The following is a 23,012-nucleotide window of genomic DNA, read 5'->3' as shown; positions in this document are numbered from 1 at the left end:
ATAGGAGAAAATATTGGGAGTTAAAAGAGGAAGCTGAAGATCGACAAAAGTGGAAGAAACATTTCCAGGCCAAAATCTAAAAATTGAAAATAAAAAAAAAATCCTCATTAGTCCCAGGACCTGCCGAAAGGCAGAATACCTAATAATAATAATAATAATAATAATAATAATAATAATAATAATAATAATAATAATATATTATCAATGGTAAAATTGATTATGAATTCTTATTATCGCAGATTAACATTAGTGTTCGTCCGAGGTCAACTCATTCTCTAAATTTGCTAACTTATGAGACACCTAGGTTATCAGTTGTTCAGCGCTCCTTGTTTTACAGACTAGAGCATGAATACAATACAGTTTCTATAAGTGACAACATTTTCACTTCTAAACGAACCTTTAGAACTCAACTAAAGACATTATTGTATATTGAGAGATGAACTTTCCTTTTTGTACTTTTTGTTTTTATTATTATCTATGTTTCTTATGTTGTTCAATTTCATCCGAATGGCCCTGTGCTGTATGAAACTTAGTAAATAAATAAATAAATTAATTAATTAAATAAATAAATAAATTAAATACTACCGCAAGAATGTAGATATTCTGAATGGTGTTTCTTCAAAACTTGCCTATTGAAATATGAATCCAATGTTTATATAAATTCACGTGAATTCTATCTTGGCCCTTACAATATAATATTATTATGCCAAGTTGTTTAAATAACTCAAATTAGCGATAAGAAATCTTATCAAAAGTAGCCCAATCGGAAGAAAATAATTGGTAAATAGTAAACAGAAGAAAACAATAGAAAGTTGTGAGAAGTATATAGGATAAAAATATCCGTAAGATAAAAATAAAATGCTAGTTTTTTTTTTTTTTTATCAGATTTAAAAGACTTTCCGAAACTGAAATTAAGAATTCCATAAAGAGTAATACGATTTAACTTTGAGAACTTTACTATTATCATCGAACACTTATAATTGTTGCCATAGTTTGAGGTCATACATAATCTATCGCCCCTTCAAGCCAATGATTCTCAACCGATGTGTCGTGACATATTGGTGTGTTGCGAAATTTTAGAATTTAAAAATCATTAAGCATTTTATATTTTTGCTAAAATAAATTTTGAGACAGGGCGACACTTTCCTGTCAACACTTCCGGTGGCACCAACAATGCTCACTACTACAGATATACTACATTGACTTAATCTCTAGTCTTCCGTTGCAAGCGCTGCTATCGGCAGATTACCAACAGCTGAACCCTTATTGGCTCAACGCGTGGGTGCGTGAGCTTTAGTTCGCATTTTTGCCACGGCTCAAGACATTTTGGCAGCACAATACCTAGAAATGAAATCTCATTTTAACGTCCCATGATTATGATTCTTTGGGCTAACGAGACGATGATTAAGGCAAGTGAATGATGATGGAAGAATTAGAGGAGTGTAATATGGGAGTATTCTGAGAAAATCTACGTATACGATGTTGTCTATCATTAACTTCCTTGGCCGGGGATCGAACCAAGGACCTACGCACTAGAGATAAGAGCTCCACCACTGAACCACCGTGCCCCCATATTACTCCTAGAGTTACCACTTCATATAACCGTATAGACTTACACTATACACGTAATTTATATTATTATTAATAAAAAGTCAAGTAAGTTTGTCAAGATGTGAGATTTCAGTAAAGTGTGCCATCAGTTTAGAAAAGGTTGGAAACCACTGTCTTAAGCTAATGAAAGCTTCTATCTCGCAACTTCCAAAACGACACACAGTATTAAATTCAAATTTTATTCCCGTGGGGACTTTGTGGTGGACAAACACCGTGCTCGTGGGTTTTCTCGGGTTCTCCCGTTTCCTCCCACTTTCTTAATTCCACCATTTCATTCATTTTTCATAATCACTGTCTCCTTTAGCTTAACCGGCATAACCGTGGGACGTAAAATAAAGATTTCATTTCATTTTCAAATTTTATTCTAAAGAGAATAATTAGAGAATTTGCAGAGAGTTTCAAAATTCAGAAGGGAGACCCGGGTTCGATTCCCGGCGAGAGCTCATGTGGTTCGGATTCCAAGTTAATCAGTAGGTCCACGTCTCATATAGCCTCGCTGCTGAACGGGACGTTAAACCCAAAATCAACTCAACTCAACTCAAAATTCAGAAAGTGAATATTATTTGACAATACGAGAAAAAGACAAAAGTATTTATTTTTTTCAATCTCGTAACTTAGCAAATCGTCTTTTCGCATAAAATATCCATATTTTCTATTTAAATTAAAAAAAAAAAAAGAAATTAAGTGATACGCTCAGGATTTCAGAGTAATACGGAACAATAATGGTAAAACTTTCAAATCCCCCTACTCACCTTTCACAATAGAATTTCTCGAAACCGTCTCACCTATAAATGAATTTAAAGAGAACATTTGCACACATTTGTTTTCCTTCCTGAAAGTTTCAGCCCTTTGTCAAAAGCGAAAAAAATTCAAGCCCATTCCATTTTCTTCTTTCGAATTGAATTTCGCAAAAAATTGCCTCATCCACACAGACAAGAATTTAAGGAAAATGTTTGTATAATACCTAAAGTTCCTACACTCAACAGTTCTGGAGATCTAGAGAAAACGAAAAAAGTTTAAGTTCCCCGTTTAAAAGTTATATTCCCCAAAATTCCGATTTATTCACAGCTTAAGGTTTAAAGAACACATTTATAGAAAATTCGAAGTTTCTACGCTCAAAAGCTTTGGAGAAATGGTGACCAACATTTTGAGATAACCTTTGTAATATCGATATTTGAACTACTGACGTAAATGAAAATTAACTTTATTGCTTCCTAATTTTGAAGTTGTAGGTTTCAATCTGAGCAACCAATTACTTTCTAAGCTCAGAATTTTTCCTCAGTTCCACCAGAGGAATGCCGGAGTGATGCTTCTTTAATACGAAGGACGTGGCCGATTTTTTCTAACTTTTCTTCACCTTTTATATTTTATTTTTAATGAAATGTAGTTACTTCTGAGTGAAACTGAATTTTTGATTTGACATATTTTGTAACAATAAAAGAGTCAGGATACGAGCATGGGTGGCACAAGATTTTTGGGTTTGGGGTTGCGAAATGGCAAAAGTTGTTCTAAACAAAATGTGAAATGAATTTTAAAATTGTATATTGCTGAGTAGAAATTTGAAGATTACCAAATGTTGTGAGATATTTCCCCCCAGTGTTTTCCTGTGAGTACGCCTAAGCTGGTGGGCCATGGTGGCTCAGTGGTAGAGTGTTCACCTGTGGTGCATGGGGTTCCTGGTTCGAACACAGCTCGCGCCAAGTGAACTTTGTGTTGGACAAACGCTGTGTGCGTGGGTTTCCTCGGGGTTCTCCCGTAGCCTCCCATTTTCTTAATTTCACCATTTTCATTCATTTTTCATGATCTCGAACATTTTTTGAAGTGACATTTTTGAGTTTTACGTCACATGCTAGGCTAAAGAAGACGATGATGATGAGAAATTAATGAAAATGGTGAAATTAAGAAAATGGGAGGCAACGGAAGAACCCCGAGGAAACCCAGGCACACGGCGTTTGTCCACCAGAATGTTCACTTGGCAGGAGCAGGGTTAGAACCCAGGACCCCATGAACCAGAGGTGAACGCTCTACCATTGAGCCACCGCCCCCCCCAAATAGGGATGAGCACGAGACAAGATTTATGGCTGTCTCGTCTCAAAAATGTGCTGTAAAAGTGATGTCTCGACTCGAAAATTGAATATTTCTCTATTTGAAGAGCCGTGTCTCGTCTAGAATTTTGTCAGGAAAATCCTGTCTCGACTCGTCTCGTGCGCATCCCTAACCCCAAACCCAATCCACCCATGCTCGTATCCTGACTCTTTCATTGTTACAAAATATGTCAAATCAAAAATTCAGTTTCACTCAGAAGTAACTACATTTCATTAAAAGTAAAATATAAAAGGTGAAGAAAAGTTAGAAAAAGTCGGCCACGTCCTGCGTATTAAAGCATCACTCCGGCATTCCTCTGGTGGAACTGAGGAAAAATTCTGAGCTTAGAAAGTAATTGGTTGCTCAGATTGAAACCTACAACCTCAAAATTAGGAAGCAATAAAGTTAATTTTCATTTACGTCAGTAGTTCAAATATCGATATTACAAAGGTTATCTCAAAATGTTGGTCACCATTTCTCCAAAGCTTTTGAGCGTAGAAACTTCGAATTTTCTATAAATGTGTTCTTTAAACCTTAAGCTGTGAATAAATCGGAATTTTGGGGAATATAACTTTTAAACGGGGAACAAACTTTTTTCGTTTTCTCTAGATCTCCAAACTGTTGAGTGTAGGAACTTTAGATATTATACAAACATTTTCCTTAAATTCTTGTCTGTGTGGATGAGGCAATGTTTTGTGAAATTCAATTCGAAAGAGGAAAATGGAATGGGCTTGAATTTTTTTCGCTTTTGACAAAGGGCTGAAACTTTCAGGAAGGAAAAAAAATGTGTGCAAATGTTCTCTTTAAATTCATTTATAGGTGAGACAGTTTCGAGAAATTCTATTGTGAAAGGTGAGTAGGGGGGATTTGAAAGTTTTACCATTATTGTTCCATATTACTTTGAAATCCTGAGCGTATCACTTCGCCTTAGAGCTCCCTCCTCCTTGCTCAACCAAACCAAAACGCTCCCTGACTACACCTGATGTTGGCATCACCCAGTAATTCTCCTATTCCATTTTTTCTTCAAGTAGTGAAGCTTGATTTCAAAATTGCGGTACAGAATGTAATTTTTAATACAAGATAAAACACCAAACTAATTAGTATTTGATTGCTAAATTATCTGAGAGTAGCATGTTTGACATATTCTTATAATCTGCAAATCACGTTTTTGGAATTATATCGGGATGTGCATATATGTAGAATGAATTAACAGTGTTGCTTTACAATAGAATATTTAATTACGACAAACAGTCAAGCTGTTGTCTCGAGTATTATACCTTTTGCAAATCTCTTAACACAATGTAAGTTAAATGAAAACACAAAAAGCTAGAACTAAAATCTAACTTTGAGGACTCTTTAGGCTGCAAAGGTTTTTAAAATGTCCTCTAAACATAGGTTTAAAGCTGACTTATGCTCTATGGGTATGATCCTAAGGTTGGTGAGTCACTGTTGGCCTGTTAAGTTTCTGAGGTAATTTTTTAATGATCTTTAGTTTGCTAAACTCCTTGCATTGCCTTAGAGTGAGAATAAATATTTGCCAAGCTTTGCGCACACACCCAATCCGGCGCCCAAGGCACAAGCCCCGTTTGCTCCCCCTTAGTTACGTCACTGAGGATACAAACGCGAGTACTGGTTTGAACCACATTTGCATAACAGATTCTGTCTGATATAGCTTTGGTCTGTGATGATTTCAGAAGCTTTCTCCCTGAGTGTGTGTGTGTAGGGGTAGAGGGAGGGAAAGATGTTACTTTTAATACACGGAGAGTGAAAAGTATTTCAATACATGGAGAGCGAAAACACTGGTAATACACATGGAGCACCATATGATATGGTGCTGGGCATGGGCGCAGATTTCTCTGTAAATTTGGGGGGGGGGGGGCACTCAGACGCAGAAGGTATATATATGAGGATGTTAAGACAAATTGCATTCAAATTATGCCAAACATTGTATACCCATAAATACACTAGGGGGGCTTACATGAGCTTTGGGGGAACCGGACCCCCCGGCCTCCCCAGGGTCGGCGCCCTTGGTGCTGGGGAGAATTTCTCCCAGACTCCCTAATTAAAATTACCATTAACCTTGATGCTGAAAAGATCAATCATTCAATGAAAGTTCCAATCCAGATATTTTCATGTTTGCACTCAATAAAAGTTACTCTAGTGGCGGATCTAGAAAGTAGAATCTGTGGGGGCAACTTGAATCCAGACTATGATAGTCTATCATTAGTTTACTATGAAAATAAATAAACAATAGTTTTTTTTTATTTCTACCACTCAAAAAACTGGGGGGCTAGGCCCCCAGGCCCCGGGGTAGATCCGCCACTGAGTTGCACAATATTAAATACTAATAAATAAATAATAAAAACATTATTTTTACTACTTACATCCATTGGCTCTACAATGAAAACCAAGTAAAATTATTTTAATTAAAATAAAGGAAAAGAGAAAAACAATGAAATAATTAAAAAAAAATATTAGTACTCACCCAAGACGAATCCTAGGAGGACGCCCGAGATGGTGACAATTAGAAGAAGGTTGTCTCTAATCCATTTTTTGACGTTTTTACCTCCTCGGTCGGTGTTAGTTAGTCCTTCGCCATCCCCCATCTTGGTGAAAATATACTCTGGAAAGTGGAGAGATTTCTCCATGAGTAAATCCAAATTCACCGGAAAAACCGTGCTGGCGGCTTGTTAAAAAGCTAATATTTTAAGAAAAAGCAAACTGCTACAAAAGAAGTTTGCTTTTTTTAATGAATTATTGGCAAAGAATTAAACGTAGTCTTCTATCTGCTTGAAGGCTAAAGCTGGAGAAAAGCAGGTGGCCTTTTGTGGGTGAGAACGTTCGGTGCACTCGGCGGATATTGATCCTATGTGCCGGCCGGTTACTTGTCAGTGGTTTCTTCCACCGATGAGCCTGCCATCTACAGGTTATATTTTACAGTCGTCGGAGCAAAATGCATTAAAAAAAAAAGAAAGAAAGAAAGCAAACTTAGCAAGCAGGTTTGACGAGGATAGGACAGTGTGCGCATATACACTGCGTTTGTTACACACGTTTGCACAATATTTACTAGATCTATTTTTCCCTGAATGTTTAGGTCAGCATTTTTTTTTTACTCTACCGCTTTAGAAGGAAATAAGCATAATTTAAAGTAGATCGTAATCTGAATCATTTTTACTAGTAGTGAACGTAATTTCATTATCTAGATTTTATATTGTCAATGAGCCGATAAAGGATAAGAAGAAAAACAAACGTAAACACAATGTTGCAATCTTTAGAGTGGAAATATCCGATCTATCTGCACCAAAATTTTACAATATTCATCTCCAGTGGCGTATTTACGATTTTGTTACGGAGAGAGCTTTGCTAACTTTCGGGGGGGGGATTTACCTGAAAATGTGAAAATTCTGCAAAATACTTCATATACTTTACTATAGTAAGTAAAATTTCGGGGGGGGGGGGAGCTTAAGCCCGGAAGCCCCCCTAAATACGCCACTGTTCATCTCATAGATATTCTGCTATTATTGGCAAGTCATTTACTGCAACTGAGAAGCTTCACGGTTTTCCGCTAACCTCTTCGTCTTCAAGTACGATTTCTCTGTTTTGATATCGTCCATTAATTGTAGTCGTCTTTGTTCCCTCCCTCTCTTTCCTGCCACCATACTCTTTAAAATGTCCCTCATGATCCAGTTCCTTCTTAGCTAATGTCCCAAACAGTTTCTCTCCCTCTTCTTAATAACATCTACAGTTGTTTTTTTTCCTCCACCATTTCTAAGACCCTATCATTCATTTTCCGCTAGACTCAGCTGATTCTATCCATTCTTCTCCACACCCACATTTCGAAAGATTCCAGTCGTTTTTCATCATTTTTGCGTAATGCCTACATTTCTGACCCATACACTACAATACTTCACACGAAGCATTTTATAAGTCTTTTTCTTAACTCACGGTCCCACAAAATAGTATTTTCTTTCTCCTAAAGGCTTCTTTCGCCATTCCTATTTTTTTTATTTCTTATTTCACGTTCACATTTCATATCACTACTAATAATACTACCCAGGTATCGAAAACTAGTCACCTGTTCTATTTTCTCCCCTTCTGCTTCTATATTTGACACCGACTCCTTCGTTCCAATCTCCATGGCTTTTGTCTTTCGGACATTTACTTTTATCTCATATTCTTATTGTACAGGGTGGCCAAAAGGTCTCGTTACCCCTAAAAATAAGTAACATAAACCACCAAACGTACTTAAATAACTACACGGAAAGAGCTGAATGCATTTGAGAAGTTTTATTGAGATAGGAAACATAAAGTGTCCAAAGGTGCAGTCTGTCGGCCGTCATTCTTATAACAAAGGATAATACGCCGCCAGGTTCTTTGTGACATTTTGCGGAGCACTGCAGGTGTACCTTGAGTGAAAATTTGTTTCACAGCTTCTGTCAGTTTGGCAGTGGTATCGTAACGGTTTTGTACAACGATACTCTTTATGAACCCCCGTAGTGCATTATCACAGGTGGTGAAGTCTGGGCTTTGTGGTGGCCAGGCAAAGGGTGCGGGCAGATCTGGACTACCACGACCAATCCAACGCGCAGGAAAGACTTCCGTAAGATATTCGCGTACAGCGAGGGCATAATGGGTGGCAGAGTTTGCGTGGGTCAACGAAAACTTGACCCACCACCCACCATGACCCACTCTGACCCACGACCCACCAAGACCCACCGTGACCCACCATGACCCACCACCCACGGTGACCCACTCTGACCAACCACCCACGGGGACCCACTCTGACCCACCACCCACGGTGACCCACTCTGACCCACCGTGACCCACCACTCACCATGAACCACTCTCATCCACTGTGACCTGGGGCCGCGGTGGCTCAGTGGTAGAGCGTTCACCTCTGGTGCTTGGGGTCCCGGGTTCGATCCCAGCCCCCGCCAAGTGAACTTTGTGGTGGACAAACACCGTATGCGTGGGTTTCCTCGGGGTTCTCCCGTTTCCTCCCTTCATTCCACCATTTCATTCATTACTCATCATCACCGTCTCCTTTAGCCTAACCGGCATAACCGTGGGACGTAAAACTCAAAGATTTCATTTTTCCACTGTGACCTATTCTGACTCACCAAAATTCATCGTCATCAACTCTGAACACGACCCACGGCCTCTTCTGTACTGACTAAAGAGTTTACACTTGTAATAAAACATGACTGTGAAATTGTCACTAATCGGAGTTTGAATTTCTAGTCAATCGCTCAAGCACCACTCTGTTACAATAACAGTGGATCTGACCTTTATGATATAAAATGGTAAAGTGTTTGTCAGTGAGGAAATTGAAACAGTTCGAGGTGGGGGGAAATTAGTGTGTGCCTAAAATATACTTGTACTAAGAGAGTATTCTTGCAAGTGTTACTTTCTGAACGCATTCCAAAAGAAACTTCTATTCGCAGGAAAATATCCCTGTACAATATGGAAAAGGTTATGGTTTCTCAGTTCACAGTATTTTTCTCACAAAGTACTTGAAAAATCAGTTTTTCATAGTGTATAAAGGTGCTCGGGTACCCTATGTGAGAGCATCTTCATAAAGTATGCTCATAATTGTAGTTTGTGTAATCACTAAAACACCATGTTAAATTTAAGTTACAAATTTGCATAATTGCAATTATAATGAATATTTATTCAAAGTACTTTATCTAAAGCAAAGAAGATACTTACTAAAAAATAGGTACAAAGTTGAATAACACAAATAAGCCATTAGTAATACAAGTTTTCATTTTCTATAACTCGTAATTTTCCACCTTAAAACAAACCTGAAATCGAGTTAATTTCCTGTTGGTAACTTTTACGTGGTAAACCATCCGCAGCGGAATGATGTCCATCCTTCAGCCAAGAAATAACTAGCTCGTCTACTTTGAGCTTGTCTAGCGGTGGGCCATTAACATTGATGAACAACAAGTTAGACAATGAGCACTTAGTCTATTTCTAATATCAGTCATCTGTAAATTCATAAGGGGAAATCCCCGTTCGCACTCTGTTATGGAAACTGACATTTCTACCCGATTTCTGCAACTCCTCATCGACAATCTGCTTGTTAGACTTAAGTCTGATAACGATTTTTCTTGGTCAGTTTTGAAATACTCAGCAAGAAGTATCATCTCTCTATCACCATACAACATCTTATCCATATCGACCATGTCAGTTGGCAATGTCGACTCATGGAGAACAGAAACTTCATCTACCACGCCTTCGATAGGGAATCTTGTGAATAAATTATCAATTAAAACCTGATAAACTGATGATTTCTTATTTGTTTATAAATTTAATTTTTGTAATTACACATGAAGATTTGATGCCATTATCAAGTTCCCTACCCCGTCTAGAAAGCGAAAGGGAACGAGGTTCCTGGAAAGTGTTCAGAGGTGAATGGGAATTTCTCTCCTTCTTCCTCTTCAATTACCACACTGCTGTTTGCCATGTGCCAAACTACGATGAACTTAAATTATCATAGTATAATTATTTCCTTGTTGAATTATCAATACTTTTCACTGGAAAAAAGGAAGAAATTTGAAAGTTCCTAATCAAGATAAGTAGACCAACGTAAAGGGAAAAAAGTGTAAAATTTTCCATATAATTATGCGTACAATCCAAACTTAAAATTTCCGTGTAATTAAGCTTACAGTAGAAATTTTATGCCTATTTTAGTAATAAGTTTTTGGGTTGATTGTCCTGTGCTGTAAGCGCTCCATATAATAAACAAGCTTCAGCAATTATTATAGTAGATAGCAATGGATATATGAAGCCAAGCACTGTATATTTTTGTTTCTGATTTTTTTTCTTAAATAACATCGATCGTTTTCGATCATTTTTACAAACAAACTCACTATCAATTTTCCATATATAGAAAGTGCCCACCCCCCCCACATAAAGGAGAATTTAAAAAAATGCTAGGACACATTCTGTTTATTTTCAATAAAGAGTTAATACACTGAATTTCAGCTCCGTAAGTTTAAAGGCTTGCGAGATACTCATTTTTTTTCGCAAGAATTCGGATCCTCACTACCTCCTTAGGATATTATGTATTGTAATGAAAGCAATATAACATCCCAGTTTGGATTAAGGCCTAACTATATACCAAAAGTAATTTCATTTGACTTTGCAATTTGACCATGATGATCAGGCACACATAGTTACATTCAATTTTTTATATAATAATTTATATATTACAGTGATTCAAAAATGTATTTTTTCCAGTAGTTAGCTCTTCTAAAAACTCACAAATCTCGAAAGCCAAGTAGTAGTATAAGTCCTATTGCTATTATTACATTTAAAAATATCAATATCCAAAAGTGTCTGAAGTTCTTTTTTCACTTGGTTAGATATACTCACCTCAGGTAGGTAGACAGAAACAAGTGGAAAAGGAAGGGAAATGAAGGTCTTGAAAGTAAAACGAAAACAAATTTACCAGTCTTCAGAAGATACTGTCTACCATGCAGTGAGCAGAGAGGATCGGTAGATCATACTGAGTCGGTGGGTCGAGTGGGTCATGGTGGGTGGTGGGTCGCAGTGGGTCATGGTGGGTGGTGGGTCACGGTGGGTGTTGGGTCACAGTGGGTCACAATAGGTGTTGGGTCGCAGTGGGTCACGGTGGGTGTTGGGTCGCAGTGGGTCACGGTGGGTCACAGTGGGTCACATGCTGTTGACCCACGACCCACTGACCCACTCAGAAAACTTGACAGACTTGACCCACTGACCCACCGACCCACTGACACACTTCATCTCTGATGGGTGGGTGCCCCATCATGCTGAAACGGGACTTTGGGTGGCTACTCCCAATAAATTTTATAATCGACAGACCTTATTGAATTAAAGAATATATGCTTGAGTGTTAAAATCTCAAGTGTAGTTTTCGACAAAATGAAGAAATACGAATTCCTTTGTAAATCTGAAAACTGATCTTATACGAAGCTAAAACTGCTACTGAAATATCCTCCTATTTAGCTCTTCGTTATGACAAATTGCAACACAACGGTACATTGTATGGTTAATGAGATTGAGCCTTAAATTTTTATTTTTATTTAATTAAGCTATGGTCCAAATATAAAACATGTATCAGCAGATAGATTACAACAAATTGAGTAAGATAACATACTTGAGCATAAATTCTCACACGCAGAGCTGGCTCTACCATATGTGAAACACGTGCATTTGCTCGGAGCGACAAGTTTCGAGGAGTGGCAAAAATCTGTCATAATTACTATATTATGTAAAAATATATATTTCTTATTGGAAACAGACTTCATGATAATGACACTTAAATTTACTAAGTTGACCTTCTGTTTGAATAATACATTCATAAATCATGTTTAGGTCACATTAGTTTAAGGCCACATGGACAGTGCTAAAGCAAATGGCCAAACAAATCCCAGCATGAATTACTTGATTGTTGTGAAATACAAGAACTAAATTCTCGAACAGTAGCGAACATTTGTTCCATTTAGTTAGTTATCACAGTTTTGATATGAAAACTAGTCTTGTCTTTGTGACAAACAAGTTCCTTATCATTGAAGGTGGAAACAAGTTTTTTTTTTTAATTTCTTTAACAGACGTAGAAGGAAAATCAAGAAATAAAGATAACAGAGCTAGTTGCAGTGGACTTACACAGTGATATATTAAGATTGAAGCTCGATATTAAATTCTACATACAGGATTAGCCTATCATCTTTCCTCTACAGGTGTGTTTGCTTAATCTTTCACTAACATAAAAGATTATTATTTGAAGAATAAAACATACAAATAGATTGTATTTATAGTGTTTAGGCCTTTCTGAGTGGGAGTGCACTTTCCCTCCCTTTCGATGTTTATGACGGATACCATACTTAAAACCGTAACTTTTAAGATTTGTTTTTTTCTAGAGAAATAGAGGGTGGTAAATGATACCATTGGACGGGGCAGCAAATTATCTAGGGCCGGCCCTGCCCACCCGTATATTTTAAGAAAATTAAAAAAGAAAAAAATGTGGCGCTAAAATGTAAGTCACGTTATTCGTTGTCCATAATGATAGAGAGTTTTTACTTAGGTGAAATAAATTATTTATGTACTATATACAGTGTGTACCAAAATACATGGTTAACTAACAGTTTGTGGTTTATCGTTTCGTAACGATGACATATACTTTTTATTCACATACAACTCATAATATTTTATCAGCAATTTCTTATCCCATCTAGCGTTAATATAGTAACATGTTTCCAATTTAAGCACTTTAAAGGGAGAACACAAATTTTGATTTATATTATTACGTACAGCTCGACGTCATTCTAAATGTAGTGAACCCATGAGATACGAAGTTACCCGTTTCGTGTCGCTATTCGCAAACCAAATGTAAATACAATTAATTAGTTCTAGCCAGAGCAACATGGTACTTTTTTTTTTTTTTTAACATTTTTAAGGATTTTTCTCTGATGAACACAAAATGAATGAAACATAATCCTTTTTAAAGAGAAGTGACACTAAATAAACAGCACACTATGAGAGGTAAAAGTGCGAAAAAGAACAAAAAAGTAATATTTGAACTTAGAACACGGATAAATAGTGTATTCGGAAAAGGCCCGTGCCTGGAATTGTCGGCACATACATATATGTACGTTCGTATCCCGAAACATTGTTCGTAAGCCGAAAGGAAAATTGTTCACATACCTTGTTCCTAAGCCGATTTGTTCACAAATCTAGAGATTTGTGAACTAAGTTTTACGTCGCACGTTTATGCCGACTAGGTTAAAGAAGATAGTGATAATGAGAAATTAATGAAATAGTGGGATGAAAAAAGTGCGAGAAAACGAGAGAACCTCAAGGAAATTCATGCACATGGCATTTGCCCACCACAAAGTTCATTTGATGCGAGCTGGAATCAAAGCAGGGACCCCATGCACTACAAGTGAATGCTCTACTACTGAGCCACCGCGGTCCTTCGTGAACTGAGGATTCTAGTGCAGATCTTAGTCTTTGATCAATCAGTGACTGGTTCTTTAGACGGAACTCCTAGATGGCCGTAATCACTGAACAAATTGTCAAATCTATTTTAATCTGTAAATTATATAATTATACCTACTAACGCCTACTTATCAGGGGCGGATCCAGGGGGGATCGGGGTGATTACCTCCCCAGAAGAGAAAACTTTCTTATTTTATATATTAATAAAACCCATCCCAGAGTTTGGAACTCATAAAAGAAGGAGTATTACAACCCACCGCCCCCCTCAGAAGTCCGTCCTGGATCCGCCCCTGGTACTTGAAAAATTGGAATGAACAGAAAATGTGACGGAGTTGCTTAATCATTTAAAAATAATCCAATACCGACCAGGAGACTAAGCTTAAAATCCTCTACATACAATATGTGGACCAGAAAATTAATAATTCTACACAGGTCTTCGTTCTTTGTTATTACAATGAATTACGTTCTTCTTCCTTTGATATACAAATGACAATATTATAGGTAATTACCAAAACAATGAAAATACTTAATAAAATACAACTTTATTAACGTGACTTTGAACTAGCTTTAGTCAGTGGCGGATCTATCCCGGAGCCAGGGAGCTTACACCCCTAGTTTTTTGAGTAACAAAAGTAGTTGAAGCTGTTATACTTCAAGGTATCGAGATATCTATCATAATCTGAGTTTTGGCTGCCCCTCTCCTAGCAAAAGCTCTAGATTCTAGATCAACCATTGCCTTTAAGCGCAGTAGTGGATCCAGAAGCGTCGTTTGTGAAGAACAGACCGCCTCCTGGACGATGAATATGAAGTCGATATACAAAATATAAGTTTTGCATGAAAACAGAACGAAGTGCAATACATTATCAAAGCCGTTACAATTAACGATGTCAGGGGCGTAAATAAGGGCCCCGCAGACCCCTCAAGCAATCAGGGTGCCCCAAATCGTGATGTGAGACGTAGAGAAGGGGCCCTGCTCCACGCTGTCTGCGGGAGCGACTCCCCAAGCCTTTAGTTACGCCACTGAACGGTGTAAGGTAGGTATTGGAGTTGCCAGACGAAAGGACCCCGCGTACACATTACTTACTACTGAGTATTTAAATTACCCAGTTGTTCATCGTGTGTATCTAGATAATTACGATTTATTACATTATAAAGCGTGCATTAGTGAAATTTCATATTAAAATCGGTTGAAAATAAGAAATGAATTGATTTAGAGCAAACCGTGTTGCTACATCAGGAGTATTGCGTTGAAGCGGATGTCTTGGGGGAATACTCATGCTATAAGAACAGGGTAGCTAACACGTTTTGCTCTAAATGTCAATTCGTTTCTTATTTTGAACAGCTTAGCAAATTATTTGCTCTATGGCGGTCGATGTTGAAACCGGAAATGATTATATATCTACTACTTCCGGTTTGAATAGAGGGTCAACGGAAGAGATGGAACTTATTGTTGGAACTCTGAATCGTTTCCAAGAAACCGTTTACTACTATTGCTTGTCGTTTTTGCTCCATAAAGATCAATTTTGAAACCGGAAATAGTAATTTTTTATCACTTCCGGTTGCAGTAGAGAGATGGAAGTAAAGATCAATTCTTTTCTTGAGACGCTGAATCGATTCTAGAAAACTGCTTGTTGCTATCTGTTACTGTTTTTGTTTTATGGCGATCAACGTTGAAACCGGAAATGATTAATTTCAACCTCTTCTGATTTCAGTAGAGAGTTAACGGAGGAGATAAAACCTATTTTGAAACGGTGGATCGATTCCAAAGAGCTGCTTCTTGGTATCTCCAACTATTTTTGCTTGAATGGCTATCGATATACAGGCGATAGATGGACATAGCGACGAGCTGTTCTATAAGGAAAAAAAAATGAAATCTTTCAGTTTAACGTCCCACGATTGTGCTCATTAGGCTAAGGGAGATGGATGATTAAGGTAAGGAAATGACGATGGAAAAATTGGTGGAATGAAAGTGTGGATGAAATGGGAGAACTCCGAGAAAACCCACAGACACTATGTTGTCCACCACAAACTACTCGGTCGGGGATCGAACCTGGGACCCCAAGAACCAGAGGTAAGTGCTCTGCCACTATGCCACCATGCCCTCCCTTATATAAGACTTCAAATACTTTTGCATAGCATAATTTGGAAATCTATAAAATAAGAATAATCAAGAAAATGACAAGTTTTCATTAACATGAATACTGGAAAAATTCTGCTCGTCTACGATATAGAAATGGTACGTACACCTTTTTTTTTTTCCAGGACACACACACACACACACACAAAAAAAAACACTTGTGAAACAATTAACATTTTAAGAGATGAGAGAAAAAACTCTGGTCCAAAAATAATTTATTTAATTTTAAATTAACACATTATTCAAATCTTATATTGTCTCTTCGACATAAATAGATCATTAGAATTCTTTAATTATCATTTCAAAGAAAATTTCATAGGTGCAATGATAGAAAGTTTAACGTCGGAGATTTTTAAGAACTTATCCGAGAACTAACCAACTATCTCTATTGCCTATGGAACCCGAAGGATCAATGCCGCATTCACAAAACGTCTCCACTGACTACTGTCATTAGCCAACTGGATCCAGTTTCTACTTTGTATTCCTATTTCTGCGAGATCCATTCTAATATTGTCCTCCTATCTGCGCCTGTCTTCCTAACGGTTGTTTTCCGATTGGATTTCCAGTTAAAACTTTGAAAGTGTTCCTACTTTCTTCCATTCTGGCTACATGACCTGCCCACCTGAGCCTCTTAGACTTGTTTACACTAACCGCATACATTATGTAGTTCCTCGTTATGGAGTTTCCGCCATTCTGCATTCCCGTTCCTCTTGGATTAGAATATTCGTCTCAGGATCTTGTTCTCAAATACTTTCAGTCTACGTTCGTGGCTGCTGCCTTAGTGGTAGATTGCTTGCTTCAGGTGCGTGGGTCCCTGGTTCGGTCCCTGGCCAAGAAAGTCTGTGGTGCATAGCATTATATCCGTGGGTTTTCTCAAGATACTCCCGTTTCCTCCCACTGCCTCATTCCACCAATTCTTCCATCATCATTCACTTGCCTTAACCCTTTTAGGATTTCCACTTTTTGAGGTAAATTTTAGACTTTCATTCAAACAGCTACTGCTTCCTTACTATTTATCGGAGGATCATGGTTCATACCTCGTTTTTTTCCTTCCGCATAGAGCATACTTTCCAACGGTACCACTCAATTGCCCGTATTATACACCAGAAACGGGAAAATCGGGCAAAACTGGGATATTTATTTTGCGAAAAAAATCTTTTGGAAATTTTGCGCCCCTCTGGTCAGGGCCTCGGTTCACGTAGGGATCTGAATTTAGAAAATTACAATGTTATGTATTTGGTCTAGGAATTAATTCGTGCGGTTGGTACGCACACATTGAAGCTGTAGTACAAACACAAAATACATAAATACCTTAAGAAAAATATTGTCCATCGCTAGCCACCACTTTCGCCCATCTGTCAGGCAATGTACGGATTCCGTGGCGAAAGAAGTCCTCATCCTTGGAAGCGATCCAGTCAGAGACCCATGTTTCGATATCTTCTGAAGAAGTAAACCGCTGTCCAATCAAATCGTTGTTCATGCAATCGAACAAGTAGTAGTCCGAAGGAGCAACGTCTGGTGAATACGGCGGGTGGGGTAAAACTTCCCATCCGACATTTTCTAAATAGGTTTTGACCGGTTTTGCGACATGTGGGCGAGCGTTATCATGTTGAACAATAAGTTTATCATGTCTGTTCTCCCATTCTGGTCGTGTTCTGGCCAGAGCTTGCTTCAAAAGCATTAATTGTCGTCGATAACGTTCTCCATTCATAGTTTCACCCGGTTGCAGCAGCTCATAGTACACCACACCTTTCATATCCCACCATATGCACAGCATAACCTTTGCACAGTGAATATCTCGTTTTGGTTGTGATGGACCTGGTTCACCTGGTTTCACCCAGGCCTTTTTTCGTTTAGGGTTCTCGTAATGGATCCACTTCTCATCACCCGTAATAATTCGATGCAGAAACCCCTTTCTGCTCTGTCGTTGAAGAAGCAATTCGCAAATGGTTTTTCGTCTTTCAACGTCTCTGTCTTTCAATTCATGTGGAACCCAATGTGACATCTTTTGAATCATTCCCATGGCTTTCAAACGTTTGGAGACTGTTGTTTGATCAACGCCTAATGCTGCTGCAAGTTGTTCCTGCGTTTGACACGAATCCTGCTCGAGCAATGCTGTCAATTCTTCGTCTTGAAATTTTTTTGGCTGTCCAGCTCGCTCTTGGTCTGCCAAGCCGAAATCACCACTTCTAAACCGTGCAAACCACTTCTGACACGTTCGCTCAGCTAGAGCATGGTCACCATACACTTCCACCAAAATACGATGACTTTCAGTCGCACTTTTCTGCATGTTAAAGTAATGCAGCAGGACACCCCGCAAAAACACTTTATCAGGCACAAATTGCGCCATGTTCACTTAACTACAAACTGGTGTTGTTGACGCTTTAATCCTCTGCCCTATACTACGAACGATACGCGATGACAGGGGTTTGCAACACATGTGTGGATACACGGAACTGTGGGACGCTCCGTTCGTTGCGCCATCTCTTGTCCACCCGCACGAATTAATTCCTAGACCAAATACATAAAACATGTGCAAAATTTCAATCTTGTATCTTGAAAACAAAGGACGGAAAAAATTGTTGAAAGTCTGAATTTAATTCTTATAGGCTAATAAAAATTTACTGCGTCATTACTATTTGACCTAGAGTCATGGTTCAAACGCCATTTTCTTCAATATAACTAGTTCTTTCCAACAGTACTACTCACATGTCCGTGTCATACACCTGCACCGGAAAAATTAAAAAAAAAAAAAAAAACAGAATTTCTCTGAAAAAAAAATCACCTCCTCGGAACATTGCGCCCCTCGGTCCCGTCTCCGGTTCACGTAGGGATCTGAAAAAAAATTGAGAAATACGCAAAAGTACACACAAACCATATGCAAAGTTTCGATCTAATATCTTGAAAACTAAAGGTGTGAAAAAGTTTTGAAATTTACCTTAAAAACAAAAAAAAAAAAAAAAAAAAAAACCAAAAAAAAAAAAATGTGACGCATCTCCGTCCCCACTTGGCGCCGCGAAGTTGAACATCTGGTTTCAAAACGCATCTAGGATGTTGTTTGTTCCATCCTTGACTTGATCAAATAAAAAAACCTGCCCTAAATACCTTTTATAGAACCTAAATAAGCGGTCAAAGACGATACTACGCCATGGTATAAAAATATACCATAAATCCTTAAAGGGTTAATCATTGTCTCCCTTAGTCAAAAGAGGATACACGTAGGACGTTAAGCTGAAATATTTCACTTAATTTTTGTACATGATTTTATATTGACATAAAATCTTCCAGTGAAACCAGTTTTGCCTGTCTTCAAAAATATCCACAACAAATTCATTTTGAGAATTGCGTACTGACCTTTAACAACTGAAATAAAAAAAAGGCATAATTATCTCATTGTATACAGGACGATAAAACAATCAATCAATCGGCATTCCTTCACGAACCGACAGTTTATAATCTATCAAAAGATGGAATTGTGTTCAGCATTTTCTGTTTATGAGTTTTGCTGTTATTAATTACCCAGAACTTCTTTTTAATGTATTGCATTTATAAATCTTAATTGAATCATCAACAATGGACATACCTATCGATTGACTGTTTATGATGCTTCACGAACATTTGGAAACAAAGGAAAGAAGTGTGAATCAAAAATTGACGCATCAATATTTACAGTTCCGCCCGTAAATTTTAAGACGTAGTTATTTGTCCCGTTACTGTCACGTTAGTCAAGGGCGCATCCACATATATAAATAATAAAAATAATAATATAAAAATAATAAAAATAAATATTTTAAAATTTTCAGGCTCTTGCTACTGATATCTTGGATCCCTGGGTGTGAGAGGTCCTTGGTTCGATCCCAAGCTATGTGACTTCGTGATGGATAACACCGTTTGTTTGTTGAAGTGTACCATTCCTTTTCAGCATCGAAGCTATGTGAAACCCGAATCAGTATAGTGTGTTCAATGCTCTCCCACCGGGAATCGAACCTACAAGCACATATATCAAAGGCGGACGCGTTAGCAACTAGGCAAGTGGGGAAGCAATGTTATGTTGTTTGAAAGGGAAAGAAAGAAAGAATAAAAGAAAGAAGGAAGGAAAAAAGGAAAGAAAAAAGAAAGAGAAAGAAAAGAAAGGAAAAAGAGAGAAATAAATAAATAATTAAATTAACGTTAAACGGATGTAAACATTGCGAAATCACCATAATCAATGGATGATAAACAGAGCACAAGATCACTCGCAATCTATTATCTGTGCGTAATATTACGGTAAATGTTATGAGATTAGTAGTTCTGCGGCAAGGAAAATCTCAAATGGATCAAAACAAAACAATTAACAAACAAAGGTTGGGGTTTCCCAAAAGCTTTTATCAAAACCTAATACTTTTATATTTATTTGTTTGCTATACTACATTAATTCCTTTTCAAAAGTTGATTAATGTACTAGAATTGCTTTTTCGTATGATTAACAGTCGTTGGCAATTGTTTCCAGGCATTCTCTTGAACACTGGCGGAAATCTCGGGAAGATGAGGGGGACATTTCCCCCCAATCTTGGAACTGGGAGGACTGCCCCCGCAATAATACGATTTGAAATGGTTTTTTTTTTTTTTTTTTTTTTTTTTTTTTTTTTTTTACCTAAGTTAAAATACCAATTATAAATATGCATGTATTCAGATTTGAGAATGTGTTCACGGCACTAATTTGTAATACTGATATGTACCACTACTTCATCTACATCGTCTGATATATATAATATACAACAGGTTCACCTCAAAAATCAGATTCACCTACCATAATATGAATCTCATCTCCCTCCTCCGAATAAGCCTCAATCTGCCCGCCTGCTAATGTTGAAGACAACTCTGTTCCCCTGATCCTCCACAGCAGTGCTTTTCAATTTCATAAATATTTTGGACTTCGCTTAAAAAATATGGGAATGGTCTTACCCTACTTACCCGATGATGTTGAAGACAGATTTGCGCCGATGCTCTTGAAATGGAAGTTTATATATATATATATATATATATATATATATATATATATATATATATATATATATATATATATATATATATATATATATATATATATATATATATATATATATATATATATATATATATATATATATATAAGAGGTTTCAAAACAAGACCGACAACGTTTGGGAGGTGATTCCTGACACGAAGATAAGACAAAAAGTATAGACCAACTTGGGTGCACAAATGCTTTCGGAGTTATAGGCTGCCGAAAATATGAAAAAAAAAAAAAAAACTTTAAGGGTCCATAGCTCCAAAACTTTGGGACATACCATAGTCGGGTCAAAACTTCAATTACGAACTAATATGTGCTCTATCCAAAAATACACGTTTCAGAATCCTAAGGTACTCACGTAACAATTTTTAAAGACGGAGTTTGGGTACGGGCATATAATTCGATAAAAATTGTTGCGGAAGTACCTCACGATTCTGAAACATGGATTTTCGGAAAGAGCACGTATTAGTTTCTAAGTGTAGTCTTGCCCCAACTATGATATGTTCCATAGTTTTGGAGCCATGGATTCTTAAATTTAATTTTTTTTTCATGTTTTCGGCAGCCTATAGGTCCGAAAGGAAGCATTTGTGCACCCACGTTGGTCTATACTTTTTGTTTTATCTTGGTGTCAGGAATCACCTCCCAAGCGTTGTTGGTGTTGTTTTGAAACACCCTATATTAATATTCGAATGAGTGTTCACTTGGAAATATGGTACAATTTTGTGGTATGACTTCACATTATGCTTAGAGGCGGATAGATTTTGTTATTCATAGAATATTACTAGTAAACGAGAAAGAAAAGAAAGAATAGAGATGATGAAAGAAATATTTAGGAAAATGAAACGCATCATTAATGAAGATTTGAACAGGAAACAAAAGCAAAGATTAGAAATTACACGAAAATATCCTGCAGGAAGAAGAAAAGTGTATTTTGCAGGTCGCTGAATAAACAACCTTTCTGAATTTTGTTCTTTAGATAGAAACTGAGGATTTTTAGGGAAAAAAAAGGGAAAAGAAATGAACAAACAAGTGTAAAGTTCGCAATACCTATCGGCAGTGGCGTATTTACGATTTTGTTTCAGAGGGGGGCTTTGCTAACTTTCGGGGGGCTTTGCCTGAAAATGTGAACATTCTGCAAGATATTTCATATACTTTATTATAGTAAGTAAGATTTCGGGGAAGGCTTAAGCCCGGACCCCCCCCCCTAAATACATCACTGACTATCGGTCATCGAATGTCATACAGATAGTAAAGTCGGGATATTCGGGACACGTCTCTCACATGTGGAATACTCGTGAAGTGTATAGAGCTCTACTTGCAAATCCTAACGGAAAGACATATTTGGGAAGACCAAGAAGAAGCCAGGAGTATAATAGCTATATCCTGCTATATCATCCTGTTATATCATAAGGATATGGGCAATAAAGCAGGATCATAGTGATGCTAGCTTCATTGTGGTTGTGACATGTTCTTCACACATAGACTCTATGAATTTCAAAGAACCTTCGTAAAATTAATGATCAGGAGAGAGGCTTCATCCCGGCGAAATTAAAATACTGCTAATTTTACAGTAATTATGTGATATCTTCAAATAGGTAAAAGATAATCGAAATGTGGAACAAGAGCGCCCTAGACAATATTATTTTACATGAGAAACCGTTATCACGACTCACTTATCTGCTTTCGATTTCGAGCCATTTTGAAAATCGGCACTTATTTTCGCGTTTCTAAACAGCTGAAAACGGAAAGCCACTAGGTGACTTGTGATAACGGTACCTCACGCAAAATAATATTGTCTAGGGTGCTCTTGTTCCATATTTCAATTATCTTTTATCTATTTGAAGATATCACATAATTACTGTAAAATTAGCGGTATTTTAATTTCGCAGGGATGAAGACTCTTAAATAAAATTATCAGCTTACCTTTCTTCTTTTGTCTTTAACCAGACAAAAGAACGAGTAAGAAGAAAATCCTACAGTTCTGAAGAATGGCGAATTCCACCGAACATATTCCATGCATACTTTGTGTTTTGTGGTAGACTTTCTATGATCCAATTGAAGTCGGTATTTTTTTGTTTTCATATAAATAAATTGTACAACTTAAAATGTCAGTAAATTCTGAACACACTATATGTTTCTCACAAATTGACACTGAAGAAATCAAA

General features: G+C 37.3%; 1 protein-coding gene across 2 annotated transcripts in view; it reads right to left on the bottom strand.

Moving 5' to 3' along the window:
* Positions 1-23,012, bottom strand: part of Eaat2 (Excitatory amino acid transporter 2) — a 226,930-nt gene that overhangs the window by 140,370 nt on the left and 63,548 nt on the right. The window contains exon 2 of one of the 2 annotated variants that reach the window (XM_081758158.1): positions 6,182-6,319. In XM_081758158.1, the coding sequence (XP_081614284.1) occupies positions 6,182-6,302 (121 nt within the window). In that variant the 5' untranslated portion in view covers positions 6,303-6,319. Of the gene's footprint in view, positions 1-6,181; positions 6,564-23,012 lie in introns of those variants that run through there. The other variant, XM_081758157.1, reaches the window with a different exon arrangement.

Source organism: Thermobia domestica, chromosome 5 (assembly GCF_964235325.1).
Source record: "Thermobia domestica chromosome 5, izTheDome1.hap1.1, whole genome shotgun sequence".
NCBI classification, from domain to species: domain Eukaryota; kingdom Metazoa; phylum Arthropoda; class Insecta; order Zygentoma; family Lepismatidae; genus Thermobia; species Thermobia domestica.
This window is presented reverse-complemented; position numbering and strand designations above follow the sequence as displayed.